This window comes from Amphiprion ocellaris, chromosome 9, assembly GCF_022539595.1.
Source record: "Amphiprion ocellaris isolate individual 3 ecotype Okinawa chromosome 9, ASM2253959v1, whole genome shotgun sequence".
In the NCBI taxonomy this organism is placed as follows: Eukaryota; Metazoa; Chordata; class Actinopteri; family Pomacentridae; genus Amphiprion; species Amphiprion ocellaris.
Genome location: NC_072774.1, coordinates 15,361,688 through 15,379,271, shown reverse-complemented (window position 1 = coordinate 15,379,271; position 17,584 = coordinate 15,361,688). Strand labels below are relative to the sequence as shown.

The 17,584-nt window shown below is 38.3% G+C and overlaps 1 protein-coding gene across 1 annotated transcript in view; it reads left to right on the top strand.

Annotated features, from left to right (window-relative positions):
• The window catches only part of agmo (alkylglycerol monooxygenase), a 61,407-nt gene extending 47,272 nt beyond the window's left edge, over positions 1 to 14,135 (top strand). Inside the window, exon 13 of the mRNA XM_023299745.3 lies at positions 13,501 to 14,135. Within this exon, the coding sequence (XP_023155513.2) occupies positions 13,501 to 13,581 (81 nt within the window). The 3' untranslated portion in view covers positions 13,582 to 14,135. The remainder of the gene's footprint in view (positions 1 to 13,500) is intronic.
• Positions 14,136 to 17,584: the final 3,449 nt, after the last annotated feature.

Genomic DNA, 17,584 nt, shown 5'->3' with positions numbered 1-17,584 from the left:
AGTAGCCTAGAATGACTGGAGTACGTTTAACTTCAAGTCTTCAGGTCAGTAATGTGATTAGTTGTTGAGTTGATACAGTCATACATGCTCGGTTGCCCATTTGGCATCTTTGTCACTACATTTAGCAAGTTTTCAGACAAGCAAAATCAACAGCAAATGGAGCTCACAGTACGCCAGCTGAAGCCAGCCAGGGCCTGTAACAAATATATTTTGCTTATGACATAATGTGGAAAGCCATTTTATGAAAAAAAAAATCAACAATAGTCATAGTTTGGAGGCAAAGCAGGCATCAGCTCATTTAACAATGAACAGTGAATTGCTTTTGAGTTTGAGCCCTCCAGCCTGCAGACTGCTAATACACCCCTTCAACCAAACTTCAACTGAATAGTTTAGCTGCTGAGATTGTTGGTTGGATGGTAGTGTTCAGAAAAATGGAGTCTGCAGCTAATGATTACCTTCATTGTTGCTTAAAGCTGTAGCATGCAGAAATCTGAGGGAAAAAATGCAAAACTGTTACAATCCACTGAAAACATTCAAAAAAATGAATCAAGATATTAATCAGTATTCACTTGTGGTTGCACATGGGTTTTAATACCCACCCTCTTCTCTAAGTCCTCTAATTCGTCTATTACCTGAATTATACTCCCTGGCAGGCGTGCACACAGACAGCTATGGATACCATGCACACGTAGTTGTTGTTGTTGTGCTACTTTTCTCGCCTGCGAGAGTTTGCTTGCAGCTTCCTGTTTCATACATGTGCTGTCAATTGCATCTGTGTACTCTGTGCATGAATTCTACTGTCAAGCATTCGTAGTACAACCCTGGTAACACAGTCACCGCATGGGCAATATAAATACACATTTTGGGCAGATGTCTATGGAGTGGTCTGCACAGACTTGAGGAAATGACAAAATTTATGTCACGTAGACCTTTGCATTCTTGCGTAAAAAGTATAACAGCAGTAACACTGGGCTGACACATTGCACAACCACATCATACTTCCACCTCCGACATTGCTGTTCTTTATACCATCTAAAACAATCTGAGTTATAGGTCTGGGATTACCGGAAGTCTCCTGTCACAATCGTAGATTTTCTGAAGCCTGAGAATGGAGTCAAAAGGAGGTGCAGAAGTCTTGTTTTCATCTCAGATCATTGGAATTGCAATATACTAAAAGCCTATTATGGAATTTTTGCCCACTTTTTTGCCCAAAAATATACCTACCCCAGCTTTAATCTGGTAGTAATTTTCTTGTTTTCCTTTAGGTTGGATGAAAATACTAAGAATGCGCTTAGCTAAAAGTGACATTTTTAAATATCTTGTTTTGTTCAAAATCCCAAATATTTAGTTTACAAAAGCCACTTGCTGTTGCATTTGAGAAGCTGTAATCAGGAATTGATTGCTATTTTGCTTGAAAAAGAATTAAGAAGGGAGAAAGATATGATTGATTAAAAAGTTTGTTTTCTGTTGCTGAAATAAATATCTAAAAATAACACAATAAGAAAATAACTAATAGGTCAGTGACCATAATTGTCACTCTTTGCACCACAAGACAAGATACCATCATCTCAGCAGTTACCTGAATCAGCACCTTCCTGACAATGTTTCAAAAAAACATTCTCCTCTGCAGAGCTCTTCGGTTTGATTGCATTATAATATCTGGTATTATTCCATCTACCATCAGTCTATGTGTGTGTCCATATGTATTTCTGTGTGCTATCAGGGGGCCACTTGTGGAGTTTGGACTGTAATGATGTAACACATGGTTGTGTGCTGTGGCGGCCCCTGGTTTAGCCTGAAGGCACAGTGAAACAAGCTGCAGAGCCGAGCATAGACACAGTGCTGTATATCCCAGAGTAATTATGCAGCTATTCTCTCAAAAGGCCACTAACTGGTAGTGAAGTCACAGTAATTTAAGAGGAGCGCTCATAAAAATACACCTGTCTTTGGCTGAGTAAGAGAAAGCATCTCAACGATTCCTGCTGGCTTTGGTACTAGCTATATCACCAGTTTTAAATTAAAATAAAGAAAAAACTTTATTTGGTATTCTTTGGTTTCTTTGCTAATTCTTTCTGTCAGTTTTCCTGTTTTATGGTCGGAAAAAAAGCAAAAATCACCCAAATAAAATAATAAAAAGCCGGGGAGGTTTTTAACATGGTCTACTTTGCTTTTCTTTTACAATCTGACTGAAATGTTTCCTTGCAATAAAAGAGCTTAAGAAGTGGTATATTAGCTCATGCAAGTTTGACACATGAGAAGCAAATCTAAATCTATGTAATCCTTTTGATTCCAAAATACATATATATAAAAAAAAAAATTAAAATTGTTTTCAAACCCCATTAGATTTTCCATCTTTTCATCTCTGTGCTGATACTGTTTTTTGATCTCACAAGAGCCCTTTTCTGTCAGGCATTTGAAGGGAAAGATAAATGATCCGTGGCCACAAGAAGAGGTCAGAACAATATTATTAAGTTGATGTCAAACACAAAGGCAGTGCCTCAGCACAAACTGACTTTATCTTTCACACATCACCTGCCCTGTCTGTAAAAATTACAAATCCCACCCTGTCTTTCCCAGCATCGTAGCCACGAGCAGGCAGATAAGACAGCAAACGGTGAGAGGTCGCAGTTATCTGAGTGTGTCGTTTCACTCGCCAAAACTCAGGTGCGAGAGGTTAGCGGCCTCTTCTTTTGAAGCAGGAATGTGTGGTAGCAAGAGGCAGCGCTGAGGTTAACAGGCTTGTTTGGAGCTGTGGAAACTCAGCGAGCATGACATCATCTGAGAGCTCACAGGAATGGAAAGGAAAGGAAATCTCCTCCCAGGGAGAAAATGGAGGGATTTGAAAGAGAAATGCTGGGTAGGACTGTTCCGTTGGAGTAAACAGCGGGGTGGTCGAGCATACACAGTGTGAAATATTATCACTCAATGTGCAGGGGATCGTGCCCGTCAAAAAGTAACCGCTTGGTTTATGTTGTCAAACCATTTGCCAGGTAAAGCTATGGAAATCTAACAGAAAGTGGTCCTCAGGGAGGTTTCTAGCTGTATTTAGTTTGGCTGTTGTGGGATTAGGTTCTGTGGCCAACACTGACTTTCTCTGAGATTTGTCTTCCTATCTGTGCTTTAATTCATGAGTGAAACACAACAGTCATCCAGTTTGTGATACAGCTTCATAGCCAGCATGTGAACCTTATTGAACCTGACGCTGTTCTGTTTTTTTTTCTTAGTGTATTATTTCTCTCTCTTCTAAAATGCATATAAAGCTGATTTCACAGAAATGTAACGCCAGTTTCCAGAGACGTCTGCTCACAAATTCAAAACATCAGAATTGATAAAAGATGCCAAGTCATAAAGTTTAAATATAAAGAACTCAAAGATTTTTACTGTAAAATATTTCAAGATAGTTCTGAATGAAGGCTTATTAATTTAGCTATCTTTATTGCAGTGCAAGCTTTCATCGCTCCCCACTCAGTTTATTAAGCTCTCCTCAGCCACGCTCATTGGCTTACTGGCTAACAATCACACATGTGATATTGTAGTAAAATGAAATTCTTCATGGTCCTTTTTTCACAATAGTTCAAGCTACAGGATCTAGCTGGGAAGTGTCTCCCGTTGCCAGGATTTGTGAGCAGTGGGGGGTTTCAGTTTGGACAGACTTCAAATCTGAAGTTATAAAACTTTGAGTAGCCACTGTCACACAAGAACCAAATCACAATAAGCACATTGCCTGCTGTCTTATCACAGAGAAACTGCGTAGATTACAGCTCCACCAATGAATATCTTTTACACTGACAAAGAATCGATTGACGAAGTGTGATGAAACGATCCGAGGTTGCATATTTCTTGGGAGCAGACAGGAATACAATACCTAATCTCAGGGTATTGGTGGATAAGCAGCATTGCTGCCTAAGCCTCAAGCTTGGAATCTTCCACCTCCTCTCCAGTATCCAGCGGTTTTCCTTGTACTTTACATTATAGTACACTGCTTTTGGTTTGCAAATGGGTGAGTAAAAGGCAAATTGTAAAACATTTTAGATAGAAATGCTCCTATGAACACTGTCCACGTGCCATTCAAGAGCAGGAACGCATAATTTTACAGAGGCACTAAGAAGTAACATTTAATTCTCCGAACTCCAAGCAGTTTGTCAATTTTTTATTTTTTATTTTTTGCTCCTGTCACATTTTTTCTCACTGTGGGCTCATTTTTCACTGCAACATTAAGTCCCACACATCTATGGCAACAGCACATCCCTGGCAAAAAGTGGAAACAGCTCAAAGATGTCTGAGACAGTTATAATGCCATAAATCAAGAAACTAAAGTTGATCTTCTATGATTTTTTTTAAGTGAAAAAACTGGACTCAACATGTTTAACATTTTCTAATTGCCCACAAGTGTTACAAATCACAAAATTGGTGGCATTACATATATCAGTATTTAACTACTTACATATTTACATTTGTTTTCATCTTTTTTCTATCTGTTCTGTGCAACCACAGCCTGCTGTTTAGCCTGATTTTTTGTTAGATTATTGGTCACAGCTCAGTCAGTCATGGTTTCACAGTTGTTCTTAATAAATCTGGTTACTTCAAAAGGTTTCATTTTTACACATTTAAAATGAGACAGGCACAGTAAAAAGATTTTGATGAAATATCCTAATTGTAAGCTTAGACTTGGTTGTTCTTCCTAAACGAAACCCAAGTCACACATGATTAGTTGAAGGACTGATGGAAAATGTAAACGCCAGTGGAGGGTTTCAGGGTCCAGACGGTTAAACTGGACCATACACATCGCCCAGCCTCCTTAATAAGGTCAGCATCTGTGATGTTATTGATCCTGTGTATTAGTCAGCTATTCCACTCACAAAAATTTTTCTCTTTCTGGACCTTCATGTTGAACTCCTATAGACTTTTAGGGGCCTGCACTGCCATCTAAGCCAAACCACATGTTAAGGTCCACTACACATTTCTCATGCTGGGCTTTGAAAATTCAAGTGTGCACCTGCAGTTTAAAGTCATTTTATTTCGGCTGACTCACGGACCTGGCTTGTGCCTCTCTAAAGAGCTGACGGGCAAGCCAAGTGGCTTCAGGGGGAAAAAAATGGGTAATTGTCATTGTTGTGTTCTTCAGTTTTTGTGGTGTGGTACGGCACATTGTCTTACTGAATGAAGCTGTTGCTGTCCAGGGTTGCTGTTGCCACAAGAAGGTGCGCTTGGTCTTCAACAATATGTAGGTGGGACCCAACAAACACCCAAAGCAACATTGCATTCTAATGATACAATCAATGTTATTCACTTATCTGTAAGTGTTTTTGATGTTGTGACTGATCAGCGTACAAGACCTGTAAAGGTTTCAGCAAAAAACAGTAGCGTTCTCCTTCAACAGCAGCCTTCCTGTGTGTTTACTGTGGACGTGCCACCAGCAGCCACTATGGAGTTGAAGTAAATCATTGTCGCGGTACGAGAGATGTCACATGGATTTGCACTGAAACCATCTTGAGCCCTTCAGTCCACTCTGCCTTACTGCTCTAGATCTCATTGTCACTCTCAAAGCCTTTGAATTTAGGTGCACAGCCATCTGAGCAGGCAGCGTTATGCCACTGAAACCTCTCATATATGATTTATGTCACACAGCTGATCTTGTTTACAGAAATTGTTTTAAATGGGAAGCAAAAATATGTCTCCTGCGTTATCATCCTTAGACTGCTTCTGTTGATTGTACCTGCTCTGTGAACCTTAAATTCTACTCAACTGCTGCGGCTGGTGCTTCACTGGCAAAGACATCCATGTAGTTTGTGCTCCCTCTTACTGTGACAGATTTCTTCCTCTCTGAGGTCCTGACCTGCTTCTCTTTTTGATACAGCAAGTTGAGCTGCTCATCTTCTTTGGACAGTTAATTTACTGCCTCATGTCAACTTTGTTTGCCTTCTCGGTCTCATTTTCCTGCCAAATTCTTGAATGTCACTTTTTTTACTTTGCTGTTTTTCTTGTTCTATAAAGATAAGATCTGATCCTGTTTCCGATTTTCTGCACATTGTGTTAGTTAAATAAACTTAAAATTGGCAGTGGATCTTTGTTTGCCAGTTTTGTGGCTGTGCCAGAGCCTTGGCTCAGGCTGACAGAGATAGACATTTTTTCTGATCATTGAGCTGATTGTTGTTGATTACTGCCTCTTTGGATGTGCCTAGCCAGAAAGCCACACATGTGGCAGGAAAACAGAATGGCTCTGAGAGCAGTTGGCTCCAAACTCCACAGTAGGAATGTACAACAGAGACTGTTTGAGTTTTTATAAAATTCAGTGGGTGGATTGAAGGAGTTGGGGTAAAGATACACCTCTTACAGGGCCTTGGAGACTCCTTCATCTGTACTTCTTCTCAGAGGAATCCATTGAACTAATTCACAGTGGACCCAGACGTCTTCTCTTTGCTCCATTAAAATACAAACAGGGGCTTTATTTTGCAAGAACATATTTAACCTCCTGTCTGTTCTACAGACTTTGTGCTTTCATCCCCTTCTCTGGACTTTTGCTGAATACCTCAGCTTCTACATTTCCGCCTCTTTACCGGCAACTCCCCCAATGTGGCCACCCAGGGAACCATGGTTAATGATGAGGTGAAGACTTCTCTTATTGAGGCTGAAGTGGTGCCAAGCTGCTGGGGTCTGAAGTGCATTGTAGATATATGAAAACGGGTGTCCTCTGGGTTTTTTTCTTGTGTTTTCAATGGCACAGTGGTCTGGATGAGTCGCTGCTGACCTTTCATGTGACCTTCTAACTGACACATGGTTGATGACAGCAAGTACCAGATGTGAGAAGAAAAATGTCTAAACAACTGTATCCCTCCAAACTGGCGTATCATCAGACTACTTTGTGTTTTTGCTACACTTTCACCAAGCAGCAACTGCCGTTTCACATGTGTTTTGTCTGGCTGCACTATGTCTGCGTGTGTGTGTGCGTGGGAGTGGAACAGCGATATTTCTCATGGCAGTGCTACAAGCTAGGCACTGCTGTGACTCTCTGGTGGGATGTTAACCAGCTCAGCGTATCCTTCCTGAGTCTGCTCAAACAACCCAAGCCCAGAGACTGTATATCTGCTCATAATGAACAGACAGGAAGTCCTCCGTGTGTGCGTGTGTGTGAAGGTACACATGTTTTTGTGCACATGTGCAGGTGTACGTGTGTACAACTGTGCGTGCAAAAAGCTGTGTGTGTGTGTGTACATGTATATCTACCAGAAAATTTACTGTGTGCAGTGTCTCTCACTGTGTAGATGTGCATACAGTGCATCTCTGTAGGTGGACATGCACATTTTTTTCTTTTATCTTAGATTATCTGTTTTGCTAGGCTCACGTTTTTTGGTTTTATAGACTTCAACAGAAAATACTGGTATTTTTATAAGGAATAACTGAGTTTGAACTGATTTTATTCCAGACTTCAGCAATGATCCGGTGCACGAAGAAGCTCTTTTATTTCAGTTATTGGGAGGAGAAGTATTTAGATCTTCTACTTAAATAAGATGAATACCAAATATTGTTTGAAGATTAAGTTTGCAGTTCTGGGGAAAGATGTCCTGCAAGCATGAACATATGACCCTTTTACAACATGCTTGAAGCTTCATCTGCATTTTCTGGGTTACCAGGGTGATCAGTCTCGTACCATATATGATTGGTTGGCTGAAAAGGGGTGACAGTAAAGCAATACAATAAATGGGGAAAGTGTGTTGATGGTCATAGTACACAGCAAACATAATTTTAGAGTTGAGCTCAAAACATAATTGAGAATGAATTTTAGTTGTATAGGAATGGAATGTTGTGGAGACAGGGTCCAAGTCCTTTGGTTTGTTTCCTGTTTATGGGAGTGGCTGTGTACCGACACCAGATTATTTTTCCAGCACACACATAGAATGGACAGCAGGTGGACGGTGAGAGGATTTTTCGCTGAATTGGACAAAAAAGTACTGGATTAGAATTGCTGACTTCACCTTTCAGTAAAAGAATGTAAGGATTATCAGAAAATCAAATCAAATCGAAATTAAAGGTATTAAGTAAGTGCATGCCTTATGAAATGCGGACCATGTCAGTGTTAAATTATTGGCATTACTAATTTGTAACTACTGATGCGAAGAGCATATGCTACTACTTACTGTTTGGCAGCTTAATTGGTAGTGATGCATCATATAATATAAACGTACCTATAATTTTTATAGCACTTTTGGTCCACAAATACAGGTGGTTTCACTTACAGTTGGGTGACAAATTAAGGAAAAACCAACAAAAAGTGTCTTAGTAAGGTGTTGGGCCACCACATATCGCCAGAACAGCTTCAGTGTGCCTTGGCATTGATTCTTGAAGTCTCTACTGGTGAGATGGAACACTGTTCTTCTAAAGGTATTTGGTGTTTTGATGGTGATGGTGAACGCTGTCAGATAGATAGAAAAATCTCTCATAGGTGTTGAGCTGAGTTGAGATCTAGTGATTGTGAAGGTCGTAGTGTATATTTTCCATCATTTCCATCAAACCATTCAGTGTTTATTGATTTGCAATGACCCTTCCATCTAAGGGGACCCAAAGCATGCCAGAAAAATGACCCCTGTAACACAGCAGAGCTAGCAGATCCCCTCACTGTAGGGGTCAAGCTTCAAATTTTTCCTTTAAATGTGTCAACCTGTTTATATTTTGCCTAATTAATTTGTTACTTGATTGTCATCTCCATCAACCCTCTATTGGTCTTGTTGTGCCAGTTGTAGCAGGGCAATTTGAACAAACATTATTCATAGTGCAGAGTTTGGTGAAAATTCAATGCATTGCTCCACCTAATAGACACCTGACCAGAAGTATGATCAGCACATGTAACTGAAGACACCTGTATGGGTGTGCAGAGTCTTTGACCTGCAATGTAACTGCTAAAACTGTCAACTAGATGTGATGCACTTGTAAAAATGTAGTGAAAAGTAGTGTGAAGAGACACAAAATAGATCATCATGCATACTTTGTTACATATAGGAAGCTGCTTTTTAGCTTCTACCACTGGTTTCCTTTGTCTTTACATCCACATGGCGAGGAGAGTCGCTTATTGCAAATCAGCCAAATCCTCATAAAGAAGAATGAAAAGAAAATACAGATGCAGTTCTGCTTAAAACTTCCGTCTGTTGTTTGTGTATCAGTACTCATAATGCTCGGGTCAAGGCCCATTATTTTCAGCAGTTCAGCAATGTCCTGATGCAAGAGACTCCACCCACCCCGGCTGTACAGCCAGTTTAAAACAAAACGCTCAGAATTATTTTCCGATACAGTTCAGGCCAGGTCTGGTGGACTGTAGGCAGCCATATGGAGAGGGAGCTCTGGAAACATCCCATTACAGGTCATATATCACACGTCTGACAGCAGCCATTCTGCCTTGTTTTCATTTCAATCACGAGTGCAGCTGCATTGGAGAACAGCGAGCCTCTGCCATGTTAACCCGCTGAAGGCTGGAAGATTGTTACCAAGTGCACCCTGGGGTGTTTAGCACATCTTCTTGATGCATCATATTTATCAATAACACCCAAAATGCAATGCAATGTTGGAACAATATGGTTCGGAGGTCAGTACACAGATGGTCTTATGTGGAAACTGCCAGTAGCTCCCATTAAATGATCAGTGATATTTCACTATGATTTAAGCACTAAGCATCCAGAAGATTTTATTTTTTTCAGGTTGCAACAGATTCTTGACATTGTTTACTGAGGATTAAATTCTCCTCTGAGAAATGGAACAAACTATATGAAACAGTTATGTTACTAACTTAACTGGTGTTTTCAGTGGAAGCAATTTAAGGATGTCCTGTGGATTCAGGACATTTGAATATTGCAAGATTATACAATTTTTGCTTAAGTGCAAAAACCTAGCAATGCCCATGAAGTGCTTCTTTCAGTGTTTATTACTCATAAAAATGCTAAATAACATTTTTTTTTCATAGATTGTGACTTGTCTTACTTTAATAGCGTATACATGCTACTATTTATGTGCAAAAACTATGTTTGGCTTGTGAGTGATGGCATTGGACAGCACAGTTTCTGTAGAAATGTAGTCTTGCCTTACATTTACAGCTATTTAGCCTACAACAACAACAAAAAAAAACTAGTGTCGGTATAACACATCAGTAGTCAGCAGTACCTCAAACTGGATCATATAACACCTTTCAAAAACAGTTCCAACAAAAACTGAACATTATAACTTTCAAGAAACTCAATTTTATTGCAAAATGCACCTAATTAGCTGACAACTTTAAGTAACTGAGCTGATCTTGAGCAAGTTACTTGATTTTGACTTCAAGCATTTCAGTGGAGCTCAGAGTGCAGAAGCACATTGGTACTGAGTAAAAGCCTCCATGTCTTCCCAGAGTAAATAAAGGTCAACAAAGAAGCAGGAAACACTACAAAAACCACATGTTCGTGGCTTTTCATATTACTACCCTTAACGAAGTGCCTTCTGCCCAAAACAAAGTGAGTGTGAGTGGATCTGCTGAGATGTCTACTTTGGGAGCCAGTGCTGTCTGGATGTAGTGCTTATTTGTAGACGATCAAACCTGCTTCCTTCCACCATGTAATCTGTCCCACATGGATTTCCTACAGAGTCTATTAAAATGTAGCATAGTGGGGCGAATGAGGAGGGATGGGAACAGAGAAAAATAGGTGCCCTCCACATGCGGCTTTGATAGAAACTTCTGTCATGGTTGGGCCTCGAGTTTGGCTGAAATGTGATTTGCGAGGTTCTACCAAGCCTGCCCTCGCTCTCAATCCCAGTCTATCACCATCCAACTTCACGTATTTGCAGTCTTTAATCTGTTTTTCTTTTTGGGAATTTAGACTTTTAGCCTCTCATTTAAACTGTATTTAGCAGACTCACCAGGAACAAGGAGCTGGTTGTGAAACGAGTTTATCCAGTAAGATTTTTAAATTCCTGATTTGAGCTTCTACACTACACACAATCTCTAACAAACCTACTGCAAATGATCCTACAGGAAAGCATTGAATCAAATTGAAAAATCCTGACAACAGTCTCACTTACTGCTGGTTTATACATTTAATCCAACATTTTTGTCTCAACAATCTTTGTCAGATTTACCGTATTTGCCTGTTGTCTATCTTTCATAGTGTAGATCCAGTTGAAAAACATACTGTCTTTAACTAGTTTCCATTGTCTAAAGCAGTTTATTAACCAACTGGCCATACTTTTGTGGTGCTCTGATTGGATAGCATTACCTGGCAACTGCAGTTTTTTTTGCAGTAAAGCTATGCTGCTCTCTGACCCACATTCAGATTTTTTTTTTTTTTAGTTATGCAAAAACAGAAACATTAAAAGTAACAATCTCTTCATTATTAACATTATAATGGAAAGAGTAACTCATTTTTAAAGAATGGAAATCTCTTTCTTCGTTGTTCTCCAAAAAGCAAATTGAGTAAATGCACGTTTCAATTTCTGTTGTCTTGATAAAAAATGCAGAAATATATGATGTTTTTTTTTGTTGTTGCTACAATTGCACAGAGATTCATTTCATTTCATTCAATATATTGAGTGCAGATTTATTTTGATTTTCATTTTTTTTATGTGCAAGTAATTCAAGTAAAAATGGACTGATGAAATACATTCTAAATATTTTACTACTTTTGGTAATGGTGACCAGGAGCTCATTACTATTTAAGCACTGCATACACGTGACTGCTTTTATAATTTATTCTCTTATTGTCTTCTCTGTCATAATAAGTAGAAGGAGTTGTTTTAATTCTTACGCAAGCAAAATTATTACTACTTCGCAGTAAGTCTTTCATTGTAAGTAAAAAGCATTTTTATTGCAGTAAAATTCTACTAGTATCATCAATAAAACATGATTAAAGTTGACACTGATGATGACGTGTGTAGTTTTAGATCATAATTTATTTTTAATATTGTAGCATCAAAATATAATGAGCATTTTGATGGTGTAGTTGTCGTAGCTGGAGTTAATTTTAACTGCTTTATATGCTGTTAGGTGGTGTGATTTTAAAACTACAGGTGTGTAAGTGATGCTGTTCAGTGCTGGGCAGTGAAACAGTAGAAGGAAAACTTAAAAACAGGAGTGTAGACGTATTTAGAATCTAATCACCATCAATAAACCCCTCTATTCGTTTGTTTCATCTTTTGGTTAAACTCCCGTTCTTTCTCAGCGGGGCGGCAGTTATCAGAGCAGGTAGTGAGAGGTAGAAAAGCAGAGCTCAACTCTCTCTGTGTCTCTCAGAGGAAAACAGCTGCCGTGTCCACGAGGAAAGGGAACTTTTTTTCCCCCCCATCAGGCTTTTTTGCCTCTGATGGACAACGGTCTGGTTTTGGCTTAAGTTGCGGTGTAGGATGTAGTTTATGGGCCAGAACGCAGCGAGGGGTGGAGGCGAGGGCTGCTTCTGGCTGAGGCCTCCTTCTCTTCTATCCGAATAGCGAGTTTCCTCTCGGTTGTGACCCTTGTGACCTCGTCGCGAGAGCATCGGGGGAGAAGACCTGCTCCTTAACCCCTGAGCCCACTTTCTATATCATCCTGAGACTGGCTCCATCTGAGTCCTCTCACTGTTTTCTTTCCATTATGGACTAACTTTCAGCTTCACGTTATCATCCCAGTACCACTCATGTTTTTTTTTTTTTTTTTTTTTGTTTTTTTTAAATGTTGTGATGAACCAACCTGCTTTTTTTTAGCAGAACACTTTGCAGCTTGCAATTTAACTGATGCTGTAAAGTAGAATAAGTGAATAAATCTCTCAGCAGTTTGAGGCAGGTTAAGGACTCTTGAACAAAATGAAAACTGATTTATCAGAGCGTTACATGCAAATATATATTTATATATATATTTATATATATAATCCCTGATTTAATTGAAATGTGCAAGGAAAAAAGTCAAACTCAGACCTCAAAGGTTACTATTTTGTGGCTTTGATAAGGCAAATATATCTGTAAAAGTAGTACTACTAACAGATTTCTAAAAGTTAAAATTATTAATGGTTATTTTTAAAGCCCAAAACTGCTACATTTATTGGTCCACACTTCTAAAGTGTGAATATTTGGTAGATTTCTTCTTATTTAATAAAATAAATAAATTAACTTCTACTCTGAGAAATTGCTATTGTCTGACATTTTATTGACTATATACAGAATAGATTAATTGAGAAAATAATTGACGGTTAGAGAAATATCTCAGCGAAACATCGATAATCCAGTATATCCACACTGAATAAAATTTAAATTCAAGCAGTCAGCTCATTAACACTTTTTACAAATCTATATCTCTGAAGTTTGAACAGATTTTCAGCTTCTGTCTGTTCTATAGCACAAAACTGCAGCTGTCGTTTTTTTTAGAGCTTAATTAACAGCGTAGGTCATCACTTCTGCTTGTTTGGTAATGTGTTCAAATTCTTAGTCTTTCACAAAGTGTCTCAGCCTTTATTCTGAATGAAATCCACCAACATGAGGCCTCTAACCCTAACCTTCTCTATCTGTCTTGTCCAGGCCTTTGTCTCCCTCTCTCTGCTGTACTGGGCTCTGCAGAGCTGCTCTCAGCTGCTCAGCATCAAGAGGAAGGCAGCCTGATCCAAATCAAGATGACACGAAGCCATGGGTGGAAGTATGAACTTTGGGAGTCATCAGTGTTGGAGTAATTTCATAGTAACATGTTTTCAATCACTTTAAACACTGGGTACAACCTTATCCTTATGCAGCATCCATAAACCTCTCGTGTTTATTGGAGAAATCAAACAAAATGAATTTAGCTTCTGCTTGATTCATGTTTAACCTGTTATGTAAAAGTAGCTTTTTAAAGCCTGTTTATAACTAAAGCTTTGTCTTGTGAATTAGCCACTAACCCAGACAAGGCACGGTGCTCACAATTTTTTTTATCATATGAGATTTATTCTGATAAATGTTTCTCTTTCAGGGAATCTTCGATGCTTTTGTTTAAAATAGCAGTGGTGCTACATTGCAAACTGATCCTTCACATTGTTTATTATTTCACATGCAGCTGTATACCACTAACAAAACAAGTGCTGTTCAGAATTAATGCCTGCTACTTTCACTTTTGAATTGCAATATTGCACAACAGTCAGCTGTTTATCCATTCCTAGTTGCAATAAACTATTGTAATCTTGCTTTTTCCATGCCTGTTTTGTAACCCCTAAAAGTGTATGTAGGCCCGTCAAAATCTAAAAAGCTACATGCAAAATGAAACCCTAGAGGTTGAGCGGCTTGTCAGCTTTGATAAGGTTTTGAAACAGCGGGTACGTTCTATGAAATCTTCCTCCCAACCAATGTTCCCTGTAATTTTTCATGAGTCTGAGCAAACACACAAACTCCCTGAGCGTTCCTTGGACCACTGTGAGCAACATCAGACGTGTGCACTGTGGTCACACCAGCATCACATCCATTCAAGTTACATGGTTCATTAAAAGAATCAAATTACAGCATTTACATTTCTGTTAAAACACTTTGTCAACAGGAGCCAGTTGAAGGCTGCAGTGATTTTAGTGACACTACAATGTATAAGAGTGAAGTTATTGAATATTTGTCTCTCTTTACTGTTGCAGCAGTTTTGCAAATTGCAGACGGACCCTGTTCACTCCATAGACACCAATGTTATTCCTGTAGCTTGAAAGACAGCTACTTTTGATAAAACTGGGCTTGTAGCACATTGTCTGCCTTGCAACAATGGGAAAGAGGCACCGTTTATGTTTTGACAACCTATATCTGATGAGTTATTGATGCTGGAAGTCCGAATCTGTGAATATCTTTCCTACTTAACTGAACTTGGGGCCACTACCACCTAAGGAGTGATATATTTAATTTTGAAAAAAGCATTTAGCCATACTTAAAGCTTTAATTTTAATTTTGTATTGTTTTATTATCACAGGTTCTGTCTGAAAAGAGGTGGCATCATTTTAAACAGTGAAATCAAACTAATAAAATGTAATGACCAACCAGTGAGCAATACTGGATTCTGCAAAAACATAAACAACTTTTTTAAAAATCTAAATCTTATCTTAACACAGTTAATGTATTAACTTATTTATGTGTGTATGCATGTATTTATTGATTTATTTAGTACTGTTAACATATCAGAGTTGAGTGAATTTTTCTTAAGATAGGCAAAGGCCATTTATTGATTACATATAGGCTCTTAAATGTTTATTAAAAACTAAAACGCATTTTTAAAAAAACTATTCAATTCAATTCAATTCAATTCAATTCAATTCAATTCAATTCAATTCAATTTTATTTATATGGCGCCAATTACAGTCAAATTGTCTCGAGACGCTTTACAGAACCCATATGCCTGACCCCCAGAGCAAGCCAAAAGGCGACAGTGGCAAGGAAAACACCCTTTTAACAGGGAAAAAAACCTCGAGCAGAACCCGGCTCTAATGTGGGGGGACCCATCAGGCTGCTGGCCGGGCGGGTTGACTTAGGCATTTATTGAGTCACTAAAATACTGTAGAGTACAGACCACATCAGCATGATTATAAGCATCCTCTGGTAAATTAACAACCAGATACTGATGTCTCTCACCATATGGACTTCAGGAGATGATTAGATGATGATAAACTGTGACCTACTGGTTGGGTTCTCTCTGTTCTCATGTTTCTTACATGTTTGTCCCCTGACAGCCGGGTCCTAATGTTTTTTGAGCAACACACCATACTATGACGTTTTTACAATGATGGTTCTACTATGGAACCAGTTTGACATGTTCAGGCGTTCTTTGTGTGAAAACTCAGAGATTTCAGGTATCAGAAGGTGGTTTTCAACTTTCTTTGTTAACTTTCTGCCTCAACTTGAAATTAAATTTCCTTCACTAAGCCAGCCCTCTGGACTTCCAGTAAGCTGTGTTCCTATTGGCTGTCCAGGTGGCTGCTTGGTGTTATCAGGAACACCTGAGCAGCTCAGTGTCTTCCTGCTTTATTTAGCTGCAGCCAAACATTTCCTCTGCTTCTCTTCACCACGGAACCGGGTTTAGCTCCGTTGCTTTACTCTGTTCTTTAGGCGTTGGCTTGCAGCTTCCAGCAGTAAAATCGTCTTTAATGTGTTTCTTGGTGTGTTTTGGGGCTTTGTACTGGATAGTCGTCCTGATAAAGGTGGTTCTTTAGCCACAGTTAGCACATGGTGTTAATGTGTGCAGTGATTAGTGGATTTGCTGCAGCTGAGTTGTGTCTTTATCTTGGCTGTAGTGAGTCTTTAGAGGTTTTTGGTCAGACACATTCTGTATTCTTGTTTGTGAACCAAGGTTGGTTGTCCAGAAGGTAAGAGTTCCTGTCCTGATTCTCTGTTCTCAGAGGTTCTCTGGTAGGCTGCAGGAGACTTTAGCATTTGGGTTGTGCTAGTTTGGTTTTTGTACGGTTTCATTTGGACGACTATCTTGAGGCCCCTCCATGTGGTTCAGTGAGGTTTTCTGGAACAGTTCTACATAGCAACCTGCAGCAGAAGAGTCTGAGAGTTTTTAGGAAGTTCTGGAGACCAGACTTTAGAGCAGCAGAAACATTTGTCAGCAGTTTGAGCAGGAGAAGGTGATCTTCAGAGTAGAAATGAGAAGGAAACCTTCTTGACCCGTGTGGTGAGGTCCTGTACCAAGAGTTTGAGCAGGTTGTGAAGAGTCTGTAGTTCTTTGGTCTGAAAGCACAGTAGAGTCGACTCATTAAAGGAGAAAAAAGGAGATATTGTTGGTTCTTCTGTTGCTCTGCAGTTTCCAGTTTCCTTAGACTGAATATCAAGTTTATATTTTAAATGATTTACCATGTGAGCCCAAGAAGACTTCAATAAACTCCCTCCATCCCCTGGACACAACATATTTTATTATCATGTTAAATCTTTTTTTTTTTTTTAAATATGTTATTGAGTTTTAATCGTAGTTTTAGCATAGTTTTTTCTCTTTGCTTGTTTAGTTTTGTCATCTGTGTGAAAGGTGCTAAACAAATAAAGTTGAATTGATAAACTGAATAATTGACTAACTCATGATTGTGACAACAGAAGTATTTTCATTGTGATTTAAGGGTTTATTTCATTTTTAAGGTTGGGGTTAAAATCTTGACAGAAAAAAAGATTAAAGAAATAAACTACATTTAAAAAAGCAACTAAGTCAAAGGAAAAAAAACATTTAATACAATAAAACTTTTAAAAAGAAAATTAAACATTAAATACAATTAAATTATATTAAACAAAGTATTTAATTAGATAATTAAACAGAAGATACAAAACATGTAATTATGAAATTAAACAAAAATTTTTAAACAAAAATGTTAAACATTAAAGATGAAATATTTTCGATAAACATTTAAAAAAATACAATTAAACAAGAACAATATTAAACATTTAAAAAAATACAAAACATTTTATTAGATTATTAAACATTAAGGAAGACAAAACATTGAATTAAAAAATGAAATGTTTAATTAGAAAATTAAATCTTAAAGACAATAAAACTTTAAATAGGAATTAAACAGAAAATACAAGGAAGCATTTAAAAAGAAAATTAAACATTGAAAGGTGGTAAAACATTTAAAAAGAAAAACCTTAAAGATTTAATCGAAACATTAAATATTAGGAAAGA